This window comes from Nanorana parkeri, unplaced genomic scaffold (genome assembly GCF_000935625.1).
Source record: "Nanorana parkeri isolate BGI_ZX_2015 unplaced genomic scaffold, ASM93562v1 scaffold852, whole genome shotgun sequence".
In the NCBI taxonomy this organism is placed as follows: domain Eukaryota; kingdom Metazoa; phylum Chordata; class Amphibia; order Anura; family Dicroglossidae; genus Nanorana; species Nanorana parkeri.
The window spans coordinates 723,693-737,887 of record NW_017307120.1 but is presented as its reverse complement, the minus strand read 5'-3'; the positions used below and the strand labels follow the sequence as shown (position 1 = coordinate 737,887).

Sequence of the window (14,195 nt, the reverse complement as noted above, 5' to 3'; positions counted from 1 at the left end):
AAATATATTTGTATACTATAATTATTATTTTAAAAAATTCTAAAAATAATAATAATCAAAACTTGCTGCTGTGGAAGGATCACACAGCAAAAATTTAAAAAGTGTGTCAGTCATTTAGGAACAGAAACTAAAAACTAGCTCAGTCATGAAGGGGTTAATAAATACCTACTATTTTAATACACAGAGAACAAGTGGGATTTGTCCCACATAGAGAGGCCAGAGATAACACCATGAAGACCAACTCTTATGCGAAATCATATAAACTACCATTTTGTCTTCTTTCAAATTGTTCCCGAAAAGGCGTTTGATTGTCTCAACTGGGATTATATCTTTGGCACTCTTACAAATTGGTATCCCTATTTCTTTTTTGTCTACGGTTAAAGCACTCTGTCATTGTACATCTGCCTGTGTCCGAGTTAATGGACTATTATCTGATTCTATTATATAAATGATGTAACTAGACAGAGATGTCCTTTATCCTCATACCTATACGTTTTGGCTATGGAGCATTTGGCGGAGGCCATCCGAGCCAATCAATCAATACAAGGAATTACTTTGTATAAAGAACAACATAAGATGGGTTTATATGCAGAAGATTTCCTGTTATATCTGACCAACTCTAGACTAGGCTTTCCATCTTTAGTAGAGGACTATCATAAATTTAAAAGTGAGCAAGTTTCAGGTTAATCTGCACTAAACTGTAGCTCTTAATGTTAATCTCCCATTAACAGTTGAATTTATGCAAGGACATTTTCCTTTTTTGTGGCAGAATCAATATTTCAAATACTCGGGAATTTATATTTCTGCAGATTTTTCAGATCTTCATCATCTGAATTATGCCCCTCTTCTTCAATCTACTATAATTAGGTTACAACAATGGTCTACTCTTAAAAACATTTGTGACTTTGAAGAATGTCCCTTCTGAAAATGGATATACTCCCCAGATTTTTGTTTCTATTTCAGATACTTCCCATTGCCCTTGTAGCCGTTTTAAAAAAAAACCCAAAAAAAACCCCACCATCTAAAATATATTTGAGCTAAAAAGTCAGCACGGGTAAAATATACAGTGCAAGTGAGACAAAGAATCGGGGGGTTACCCAATCTTAATTTACAGGGGTGTGGAATTCGTATCGCCCGACGACCGGGACATGTAGTTCCGGGCGTCAGGCAAGTGGTTTTTTCAGTGTTTTAGCCCTGCTACGGACAAGTAGCAGGGCTGATTTTTTTTTTTTGAACACAGGTGCAACGGCGGGGGGGCGTGGAGCGATGACAGAGCGGGGGGCGTGGAGCGATGACAGAGCGGGGGGCGTGGAGCTGTGACAGGCTCCGTCACCTCCCTCAGCCTTTGTTCCCGGCCGCTGCTCGTTCCTGTCCCAGGAGTTCTAGCACAGTGCTGAGCTAGAACTCCTGTGTTGGAGGTGACAGGGTCAATAAAGAGTACCTGTCACCTCCAAATGCCATCACACAGGGCTCGTTAGCCCCTGTGCGATAGCAATAACGTTTAAGTGGAAAAAAGTAAAAAATAATAATTAAAAATGTAACTAAATAAACATTTAAAAAAATTAAACCAGCCCTGCTGCCCCCATCATCTGCATGCGAATAAACGCGCAGTGTTTTTAACTGCACACGCAGGGCGGTATTGCAGCGGGAAACCACGCAATCTGCCTGACACGACTGGGGTGCCATTAGAAAATAACGGCACTCCCAGTGCGATCGGCGGTGTTGTGTGATCCGTGACTGCCCGGTCATCTTGCACGAATCCGAGCGGATGGCTGGGCGGTCACGGAATCGCACACCACCGCCGATCGCGCTGGCAGTGCCATTAGAAAATAATGGCACTCCAGTCCCGCCAGGCAGATCGCATGGTTTCCCGCAGCAATACCGCCCGGGCGGTCCCACGCGATCGCGGTTGAAAGCACTGCGCTGTGCGTGTCCCGAAAAAAGGTACATGTACCTTTTTTCAGCGATTGCCATGCAGATGTAACCCCATACATGCGGACGCAATTGCTGTATGCGATCGTGCGTCCCAGGGATTGCCCAAGTCTGCACCAACCCTAAAGGGTAAATTCACTTTCCCAAGTAATTTGGGAAAATGGAATTACCCGCACAAATCTCCCACTATACTTACCTTTCGGCGAATGGTCCTTCCCATCCACCAGTACGGGTGTACTATCTGTACCTGTTCTGAATGTTCTGTATTCTGAATTTCGCTCGCAAATTGCAAGCACTCGTTGGTCAACGCGGTCACCTGACGACGCTGACCAATGAGAAGCGCTTCTTAGCACTGCTAAATACGGTTTTGGTTCAAATTATTTTTTTCTATCAGGACAAGTAGATTGTCATGAGGGACAAGTAGATCAGGCCCCCACTTTAGTCCTTGGACAAGTCGTTTTTTCAAAAATTTCCATACCCCTGATTTATATTATAAAGTAGCTTTGTTAGCTCACATAAAATCGACAGGAAACTTTATTCGAACTGTAAACTGTGGGTAGATATAGAAAAGCAAATATCTCAGATTCTCCACTCTTCTATCCCATAAATTTTACCGCATTGTCATCCACGTTCTTCATCTCTTCCATTTTTCTTACCCCATTGTTGAAAATCTGGGATTCTTTGCTTAAATACTCCACAATTTCTAGATTTTAAGGACCCCCATAATCAGGGCTTGAAAAATTTGACGGTGTCTTGCAGGAGCGTCTATAGAGACGCTCGATCGCTTGACTGTGTTAAGCTCCTGGCCGGCCGTGTAATTACAACAGCCGGCCTGGAAGCTGCTCGTCGGGCTCCACCGTCCTCTCGTCACAGACGAGTGGATTTTTAAAGCCCTGTCCATAATGGATAATCCATTATTCCCTCCAGGAGTTTTTCTATGTTGGTCTAAATTACAACCAACACCAATTACCTGGTGATGAGGGAGCATAGAGCTGGCTTTCCGGCCAATCAGGAAGCCGGGGGGCGTGTAATGACTCGCCACCCGGCTTCCTGAAACCGGAAGTTACGGTATCGGGAGCAAATACTTGGTATCGGCACCGATACCAATATCGGTGCATCCCTAATTTCCAGTTAAGGAATTTCTCTGAAACTTGTTTTTCCTCACACCCAATTGGATAGATCTCGCACTCCATTTGAAAATATTTGTCTTTATTCAACATCGCCTAGACATTAACTCTCTAATATACCAATTGCTCTTGTCTGCACAATCTTCTGGGAGGCCAAGTTTTAAAGCTATTTTGGAAAGTGAACTTGCAGGGCATTTGTCAGACTCAGAAATAAAAACATAATATATTCTTACCCATAAAATGTCTATTTCAAGTGTAGTTCAAGCGTGAACATATAAATCATTAAAGTGTTGGTATCGCAGCCCGAGTATTTTGCACAATATGTTTCTGGATAGGGCCCCATTGCGTTGGCGATGTACCCATAGTGAAGGGACTTTATTTCATATATGGTGGTCATGTCCTCAATTATCTCCCTTTTGGGATAAAATATTATATATATATATAGATCTACCGTATATACTCGAGTATAAGCCGAGATTTTCAGCCCATTTTTTTGGGTGAAAAGTGCCCCCCACTCGGCTTATACTCGAGTCAGCGCCAGCGCGTTCCCCCTTTTCCACTTACAGAGCTAGGTTATTTTTCTTTTAAATAAATATTAATGTCATTTTATTGGTATCTATCTACCAGTAGCTGCCTCATTTCCCACCCTCGGCTTATATTCGGGTCAATACTTTTTCCCAGTTTTTTTTGGTAAAATTAGGTACCTCGGCTTATATTCGAGATGGCTTATACTCGAGATATATATATATATATATCACTGGCTCTCAGGTTTTTCCCCCACCTCAGATCACATTGCTTTCCATTTTTCCAGGTGCTATTTCACATGTGAGTAAAGGTTATAGCAGCGGCATGCAATTTAATTCCTAAATATTGTAATTCTACTCCTGTACCCTCAATACAAGAATGGATGAGGTAGACATGTCGTATTATGAACTTGGAACAGTTGACAGCATACATGCATGAGAGACCATCCCAATTCAAAGAAACTGGGACCCATGGCTTAAATATATGGATACTGGGGGCGTGTCCAAGATGGCGACCGGAGCACACGTGTAAGAGCTGTGCTCCGCCACCCTATCTATTATCCTGCTCGTTATAGCCCTGTGGAGCGTTCGTTTCGCTACGGGACCGGGTTCTGATACTCTCCTGTACCGGAGGGTATGTCTCGGGGGCACCGTAGATAGTCTACAGGCCGCCCTAGCAACCCCTCGCCCGTGCCGGCCCGCAGCAAGAAACAACCTCGGGGCAAGATGGCGGCACAGCCGGGGGAAGTGGAGGAGACTCTGTCCGGCCCAGCCCAGTTTACAGCGTTGATGGCCGCGATATCTGGATGCCAAACTGCGCTCACGGCCAATGTGACAGATCCGGATGGTTCTGTTCTGACGGACCCTGGTGGGATCACGGCCCGATTCGCCTCCTTTTATCAGGAGTTGTACCGGTCTAGGGTGACCTACTCGGACCTCGATCTCTCGACCTACCTGGACAAGATTGACTTCCCTAGACTGCCCTTGGCCTCTCGTATAGCGCTGGATACACCCTTCACTGACAAAGAATTGGCGAGGACCATCTCCTCCCTAAAAACCGGTAAGACGCCGGGTCCGGATGGATTCCCGGTGGAATTCTATAAGACCCATGCTGAGGGGGTGGCCCCCCACCTATTGCATACCTATGGGGAGGCTAGTGGGGCGGGTGCTCTACCCCCCTCCATGATGGAGGCGATCATAGTGGTGGTGCCCAAGCCTGGGAAGGACCCAGAGCAGTGCTCGTCTTATCGCCCAATATCCCTGTTAAACGTGGATCTCAAGATCCTTACCCGTATGCTGGCTAATAGGCTCAACGCTGTCATCACCCTGCTGATACATGGAGACCAGACTGACTTTATACCTGGGAGGGGGACAGATGTTAACCTAAGGCGCCTCTTCACTAATGTGGATAGGCTCCGTGCATCACGGGGGCAGGTGTTGTGGGGTAGAGGAGGGCACTTTCTTTCATATGGTATGGTCCTGTAGCAAGCTTCGACCATATTGGAACTCGGTGGTCTCCACGGTCGAGGCGGTTTCTGGACTGCAGCTGGAGGTGGACCCCTTGCTCTTCTTGCTGGGATGTGGGGAGGCCCTTCGGCCCCTCAGGGCCACCAAGCTCCTCCTATTTTATGTAGCTTTTTATGCTCGGAGAGAGATAATCCTGAGATGGAAGTTAACTACTCCCCCCACGGTGGGACAATGGCTAAGCACTATTGATAGAATGCTCCTGCTTTACAGGCTGACATACATGGGACGCAACTGTGAGCGCAAGTTTGATCGAGTCTGGGGAGATTGGGTGGCGGCCAGGGGACTTACTTTGGAGGGCCCGGGCGGAGAGACCTTACTCCCGCCCGAACCCCCTGAATAGAAGCTCTGATATTCACGGGAGGGTCTACTCCCCTTCTCCCCACCTGCCTTGCCCTCCCACCTGGCTCCCTTACCCCGTCCTGATATCTTCTTGGTATCTCCCTCCTGGGTCCGGTCCCCTCTCCTCTTTCCCCCTCCTCCTTCCCCCTCCTTCTGATTGCCTCCCCCAAGAGCCTTCACTTAGCAGTATGGCCAGATCACCTGAAGAGATAGGCCGTGCTGCAAACACAAGAGACCAATGATCCACACCGGTTTAGTTAGGTTGTGTCTGTCTAGTTTATATGTAGGGTTTTTCTTTTTTTACTTTTCCCATTATTGTATTGTCTTGTACTAACTGCTGTTATTCTGTATTGAGATGGTGTTATTTCATTTTCTCTGTATTGTTTGTGCCATGTTTTATGTATTAAAACCAATAAATACATACCTGTTAAAAAAAAAAAAATATATGGATACGGATCATTTTAGATCCTTAGGGTAAATTTGATATCCTTTGATATTCTAACTATAATAACTAATTGAGAAGGACGCTGCTTGGAGTCTATGGATGTTTTTTTTTGTCTCTCTGTTAGAAGTTGAATTATCATGCATATGAATTATATGATTATACTTGGGTAGAATATAGGAGAAATCCCCAGAAACGAGAATATTCATGTTAGAACGTACGTATTAATGAGGATTATGATTTATATTTGTTAAAATATTTGTGTAGTTTGTTATTTTTGTATCTTCTTTGAAAAAAATAAAAATAAAAACCTTCCCAGCCTTCCTCCAGAGCCCCTTAACCTACTCCAAGCGGAAAAAAATCTACGCAGGTACCTGCTTACCACTTTCTGAAGGCTGCAGAAATCTTCTTCACTGTTGCCAGCAGTATCTTTACATATACTTGAGTGGGCTGGATATTATTTGACCTAATTCTGCACATGGTTGTTAAAGGGAAACTGTCAAGTGGGCTGTTAGCTATAATGAGCAAGGCTAGAGATTTACAACACGCCAAATATGTCTTCCACATACAATGTCAAATTGTAGATGTGACCTGGCAATTCTTGAGCACGGTATGGATGACTGCATCCAACAACCCTCTGTCCGTCAGCACTTAGCTTTCAAGAGCCAAGCCAATAAAGGCAGCAACTGAAGCATTGCTCTACCACAATTGTGACAAACATGTCACTCCCTAAAAGCAATGAGGAACAACAGTGTTGTATTAAGCATCCAACAAGGGTAAGTTTAACAGCCCCAAAGACCTACCATCCTGATCCCAGATGGTGGTGACCACTGGGCCAGCACAGGAGTGTTGTCAGCAACTCGGAGCTCCAGATGAAGATGACAACTGAGGCTCTCACTGGGGAACCCTGGAGTCTCCGTGCATCCCAATACATTTACCCCTAATGCAAATAAATAGAGGGAGCAGAGGATGTGACCAGAGGCTGGGGGACAGATGAAATATTATTCATGGCACCTTTGTCATCGATTTGCAAGAAGCCACAGCCATTCACCATGGTGAATGAAGACCACCACAGGCCAAATCCCAGGTGCTGTCATGTTAGCGGGGCACTGTGACAGACCATCAGGCTGGCCGGTCATATGTGTCCCCCACCCCCCGACAAAGACCCCCACAAGCTGCTGATACAAAAACTGGGCTGTTACAGCCGAACTTGCATGCGGCAAGAAGCTGAATTCCCTTAAGGACCGCAAAAAGAAAGGGGGAGGGGTGGATAGACTATTAGGATCTGCAATATCCTTCCCGTCACTCATCCAGCCAGTGACTTGCTTGAAGCAGGAAAAAAACAAGGGAACTTCCAAAGAAAAAGCATTATCCCAATGTATAGGCTAATAACTTGGTTGTCTACAGCTGTGGAGGGGGTTGTCTTGTTTTTAGTGCACCTACTCTCCTGCAGGTAGCTATATACCCAGTCAGTGATTGCATAAAGCAGAGCTGTGTCAAGAGAAAACTGCCTATTTGCTGGTATTTTGGCAATATGGCCCCTTGCAGCTGAGTCATGTGCACTGACATTACATCCAGATGCCATTTGTTTAGTTTCGGTCACCTTATGGCATCAGTACATGCATTCCTTCCTTGTCCGAACCCAAAACTGCCCCTATCTGGCTTCCAATCACACACAGACATTTCTAACTTTTCAGAAAAGCTCAGTGCCACCTAGTATATTCTTTCTTTTACTAATAAGAAGGGAGTTGTTAAATGATCATCATTGTAGCCTGCTGGGTGAGTCAACAAGATTGATAACTATGCGAAAATGCCTTTCTATCCAATCATATGCCCATCTAGGAGTAGAATTTCTCGATCAGTGCTCCTTAAAGGAGAGCTTTGGGCAAACAAAAAAACCTTACCTTTGCAGTGGGGCTACCCCTGTACTGCAAGGGTTTAGTGCTCTTGTTTTGTTGCAATAGGTCATCAAAAAACTAATTATTTTTATAAAATATAATCTGAGGCAAAAATAAATCCATGACTATTAAGGACCACTGTTTGTACATTCCAGAAAATTATAACATAAGAAAATATAATTTTGTTCCTTCAAAAGATCCTTTATGACCTACATTTAAAGTACTGTATAGAGTATGTTTATATCCTTAGCAAACATCTGCCTGCTCTCAATAAAGTAAATCTAATTTTTGAATAAAGAAATCAAATGACCTTGATCACATGGATTTTAATTAGAACTCTCCAAGCCTAGAATCTAGAACAAACAACTTGTCCAAGCCGTTTTTATCATAGATGCCCTTTATCAGCCTCTTAAGTACTTATAAACCATCTTTATTTTAGAGATATGATCATTTTGTATTACAAAACAGTTTAAAGGAGAACTATGAGGGGAGTGCTTTTCACTCACCTCATAGTTCTAGCCGACCTGTGACAATGAGACTGTCACAGGTCGGCTCAGTAGATCGGAAGGTGAGCGAACACATACCGGCGCTCACCTTCCGCTGTGGAGTTTCAGTATACCGCGAGCAGCAGCTTGCGGTATACTGCGGCGTCTCAGTATACCGCAAGCTGTAGTTCGCGGTATACTGAGCCTAGGGTGACGGGAGGACGCTAGTTTGTGTCCTCCCGTTACCCTAAGGAGAACTATGGGGAAAAGCCTTAACCCCATAGTTCTCCTTTAAGTAAAACACCTTAACCACCTCCTGTCTATTGGCCGTACCTAAACAGCCAGACTGGAGCCTTGTAGATGTGGGTGGGCGTTGTAAGAGGTCCCTCCCCGCCCCCACTCGAGCGCGGCGCCCAGTGCGCAAGAGTGGGAAGACTACATTAAGTGGAAACAGCCGGCCATGGCCATCTAAATACAAGCGTTCTGGCGTCTGTAGAGACACCCTATCACTTGTATTTTGTGTGGGCGTGAACCCCCCCGATCCGGAGATCCCATCTCTGCTTCATCAGCTTCTCTGGGGGTCCAGAGGTGACCCCTAATGTCTCCATAAAGAGGACCTGTCAGGTAAATTGGCTATCACATAGGGGATAAGAAACCCCATAAGTGTAAAAAAAAAAAAAAAAAAACACAAAAAAACGACGATTGCACATATTGTGCCACACATGTTACATATCACCGCCAGCAACAAAGTGAAAGCAATGATTCTAAGGCCATCAATCATTGATAACACGAAGCTGATGAGCGGTAAAAGCTTTTAAAGCGTCGCCTATGGCCAATTTTGGGTCGTTTCTTGCGATTTTGCAGGCAAGCGCAGTTTTAAGGCTTGACGTGCTTGGTGTCTGTTTACCTGACGTGACCCACTCTTTTATATTTTAAGAAAAATTGGGGTGATAATAAAGGTTTCAGAACATTTTTTTTCTAAATTTTTGGTACTTTTTTTGTTATCTAGTAAAAAATAAAAACCCCAGTGGTGATTAAAAACCACCAAAAGAAAGCTCTATCTGTCCCCCAAAAATGGTATAAAATTAATTTCAGTACAGCGTTGCATCACTGAATAAATGTCAGTCAAAACACTGCAGCGCTGAATACTGAAAAATGACCTGGACAGGAAGAGGGTTTAAAACCTAAACTCATGTAAACACGTGTATTTAAACACAGGTGAAATTTACTCGGCAAGTATAACTTTTGTTTGTAGTTCGGAGATCAAATTCTCCTTGGTTTAAATAAAACAACAACTGTAGGAGGCCGTACTGGCCTGTACCAGCCATGGCACAAGCTCCTTCATACTGCGCAATTAACTCTATCCCCTCCCTCCGAAAGGGAATGCTCTGTTCTGTCTTACAGGAAACACAGATAAGCCACTATACCAGCATCAAGATATAGAATATTCTATTACATAAATCAGAATTAAAAGCTATTAAAAAAAAATCAGCAAATTTCAAAGAAGAAAAACTACTTGACGCTCTTGGACAGAAACATTTAGCAGTACATCATATGTTAATTCTGTGCATATGTAGGAAGGTTGACCCAGACCTGGCATTTCATGATAATGCAGCTGATCTCCTCTAACCTACCACCTCTAATAACTAACTTGCGTCTCTCTTCAGTAGATCATAGACATGTATAAGCCGAAAAAAAAGTTATTAGTGACAGAAGAATTCCTGTGCTGGGAGCTAATTGTTAAGCTGCCCATACACCTTACAACCATCGCAGTGTGCGCTTGCGCACACCGACCCGTGCGGCATGCGTCTTCCGAGCACGCCACCAACCCGCCAAAAATCATACGATTTTCAGCAGGTTTTCCAGCGCGCTCGGAAAAAGAAAGTCGTGCTACCTTACAGTAGAAGCGGTCACACGCTGCCCATACACCTGCCGGTTATTGCACAATCGCGGGATCACCTTTTGAGGAAATCAGCAGCATTGTCACTAAATGCAAGATCCACTCTGGGGGTAGTGTAGAATGTTTGGGACAACCCAAATTGGTGCCAGTACCTGACACATGCAGAATAGTGGCAGGTGGGTAATACCATTGTGTCACTTCTACAATGCATGGTATGCATTATATCCAGGACGAAGTACATCCAAAATGGTCCTTGCAGCAGTTGAGTCTGTGCTGTAATGGCAATTTTTCTCCCCAACAGCACATTCCAGCTCCCTGGGCTTCTGCTACACCTTACATAGGCACCATAATACTTGGCCTGGCAACTTATACCTGCACACTAAGACCCCGTTCACATTGAGCGATCGCGTGGTAATTCCCGCGATATCGCGGCAAATTACCGCGCGATATTGCGCTCCAATGCAATCCAATGGGGCAAAGGGTCCTGCTGTCGCGGGTCGTGTGTCGCTACAGCAGGACCCTTTTTGGAGCGGATTTAGCCGCGATTCAAGCTTGCTCAATGCAAGCTTGAATGCAACATCGCGCGGCAAATCTTGCGATGTCGCGCAATATGAAAATCGCGCGATTTTCATATCGCGCAGTGGGAACAGGGCCTAAACCCCCACTGTCACCACTGTGCTTGAACCCCCTTCGCAATGAACATGTCTGTGCTATCTGCCACTGCAGTGACACACCCTTCGTATTCAGCTTAAAAGGAACCTACATAAAAGGGCTACATTTTGAGCTAAACTGCACGCACCAGTCTTTACATACTGTGTAACAAGTGTCTGGCACCTAATGAAAATATCATGTTTGCATTGTATGCTCTATCTTTGGGGACTTTGTAGTAAAAGGCATGTTAATGCAAATGCAGGAAACAAATGTATTCCTATATTAGGTTTCCTTCTGTGTACAGGATCATATAAACATCTATACATTATGCAGTCCCAATATAAAGAATAAAGATGCATCTGGCAGTTTGCTATATTGCAAACAGATAGCATGGTGAAAACCAAATGCACTGTGTATACATATGTTAATATTTGTTGACGTAAATCCACTCTGAAAGATAAAGAACTGGAAATGAGCACAAAGGGGTTAAGCCACATCATCCTCTGCACACCTGCCTTCTGTTGTTAGGTACTGATCATGTTGTTAAGGAGGCGTCAGCATTGTAGGACTCAAAATGCACCTGTGTAAAGACCGGTAGAAACAGAAATGCACAGATGTGGAATCACAAAAGGCTGCCAATATTGAATGCTGTAGTAAAAACAACTTACTATGCGATTTGTCTTTCTAAAGGTGCCCATACACCTTACGACCATCGCAAGACTTTTCTCTTGCGATGGTCGTATGCTTATTGAAAGCTCGTACGATAGTGCAGGCAGTGGAAAAGGCCAGTAAGGTGCTGTACATAGCTTCATGAAAACATCACAGAAATCTTGCCATGGAACTTCTCTCAAGAACCCTCAGTCCTCAGTTCTTTGGAGAAGTTATGTAAATATTAAAATGCCTTGATGGTTAGATGCACAGGCAATTTAGCGATCCTCAGTGTGGGCATAAGGTAAACTCTTCCAACTGTCCAAAGGCTATAGTCATATGATCATTTTTTAACTCATCAGCCAGATTAGTTGGCAAGCGTGTCTTAGGGGTATCATCTAGCTTGACGATTTGTGATTAAATCACTTTAGAATCTTTTTTTTTTTTACTTTCCATATGACAGGTCACTGTACTACAGACAATCTATTTTTACATATTTCATTCAGACTATTTAATACACTGCCTATATATCAGCTGTATAAATATATACCTTAGTCACCTTTATCATTGCTTAGGTTTGAATTCTGAGAAGTGACCAAGTTTGCAAGAGATCATCTTGCCACATGCAGCCAATACTAGTCACTGACCAACCCAGGTACATAAGTCACAGATACATACAGTCTGACGGTGGGGATGGGCTGTGAGGGACGGGTAGCTGAGCAGTCTGCAACAATGGTAATAGATGTTGCTGTGACCCAGGGAGGGGATTGATTGCAAAGAAAAGAAAAAAAACTGCTGCTTTTCTCAATCTGCTAAAGCCAGGGGGGAAGCAACAAAGTGACACTGTAGGAATGGGGTCACTAAAGGCAGAAAGACAGAGCACCAGCTTTCTAGCAGTCAGTGCCGGTAAATATCACCTAGTAAAAACACAGCTAAGATAAGCAATAAAAGGCATAGGGCCCCATGCATTAAGCAGTGGTATGGCCTTAAGGGCCCATTCACACCACATCATCTCCAGACCAGAACGTTTCCGGACCCAAAATGCATCCTAATGTATCCCTATGCTATTTCTGGACTCTATTCACACCAGCGCAGTCCGTTCCAGACCAGAAAAATACTGCATGTCTCATTTTGTGTGGTCTGGAATGCACTGGAACTCCGGGCAGGTTCACACCATTTTCCGGACCAGATCTGGTCCGGAAAATGGTGTGAACCTGCCCTTAAATGAAAAAAAGAAAGACCAAGGCTCACATTTACACTGATAATACATGTGCTTAGTGCTTCACTTGCCTTAGGATTTTGGAGCACACGGTGCTATTAAAATAAATAGGAGATAAATAACAAAGCCAGAAGAGCCGGTCCTGTGAAAGAATTGTGACTGAGCTTCCATTCACACATAAGCATTTTTCTGTGAGTAAATGCGCAAAACATTCCTATGGGGCTCGTTCACACGTGCACACAAAAACGCAAAATGCGGCAAAAAGTATATGCACAATTTCAGCACGGTCTGTCCCCAAAAGACTATAGTTGTAGCCGCAAACATGTGGAAAAATGCGCGTCTAATAAAAAAACTGCGCGTTTTTGTGCGCATGTGTGAAAGTGCATTTTTCCACATGTAAAAATGTGCTGATTTGCAAACACCGATGTGTTAATGAAGCCTGAGAGGTCGCAGCCTTACTACAGAGTTCTCTCCGCTTGAGAACTCTGTGGGACAGCAGGCTCTATCCCATGACCTGAATTTTATGAATGAGATGTTAAATCCAGGCAACAGTGTGGAGTAATACTGTGGTGTCAAGCGGGGAGCGTTAGCCACTCTCCATTTTAGAGCAACCCCTAAGTGTTTAAGTAATGACCCACTTGAAAGACAAAACTTCTGAGCAGTGACCAGGAAAATTTACTAAAATGTGCATGCAAAACCAAAAAAAACCCAACAAAAACACAGGTAGCATTACTACCAGGCGTGTCATTTACTAAATGCTGTAGTCAAAGGAATCTTTACATTTCTAATTAATAAATCTGAGAAAAGGAGAGCCAGGTACCTGGTGACAGGTGATAAGTAGTGCAGTCCAGACGAAGAATCCAGAGATGGCCTGAGCAGTGGTTGTCATGAGGAACATAGGCTGTTCTAGAGTGAAAGGTTGCTCTTCTGGTGTCCTGGAGAAGTTTGTACTGGAAGGAGTCGCAGTACCAGGAAGTGTGGCAACAGGCAGCCCGGCAACCATATCTGTGCCCTCCTCTGGGAGGTCACTTAAACTGGACATAGTCATTATGCCCTATAAGAAGGAAAGAAATATTAAAAACAAAGTTAATGCCACAAATATAGAATGTATATGTAATTCCCAGAGATAGTTGTAATACTTTATAGGTAAAAATAAATAAGTAGTTCACTAAATGTGTAAATTACAGCACAGAGTACAAAGAATAACATAAAACAGTGTCCAATAACCCAGATACTGGGTGATGAGTCAGCTCCAAAGCAGACTCCTAAAGGTTCAGGATCCAACAGAACCTTTTCATTGTCTGAACTGTCCACACCAACATTGTTGGTTAGGATCTATACAGACTGTTCCTTCAACAAGAGATTGTACAGATAATCTCACAATGGGTATGCACTGGGAGCTTAACAAGGCAAGCATAGGAGATAGAACCTTGATAAAGACACAGGATGCAAAAGACAGAACGAATAGTAGGACCATTAACTGGAAGTGCAGAGGTCCCTTCT

General features: G+C 43.9%; 1 protein-coding gene across 1 annotated transcript in view; it reads right to left on the bottom strand.

Annotated features, from left to right (window-relative positions):
- LOC108794449 (transmembrane protein 184B-like) overlaps window positions 1–14,195 on the bottom strand; it is a 59,776-nt gene that overhangs the window by 5,253 nt on the left and 40,328 nt on the right. The window contains exon 2 of the mRNA XM_018565487.1: window positions 13,513–13,746. Coding sequence (XP_018420989.1) covers window positions 13,513–13,740 — 228 coding nt within the window. The 5' untranslated portion in view covers window positions 13,741–13,746. The remainder of the gene's footprint in view (window positions 1–13,512; window positions 13,747–14,195) is intronic.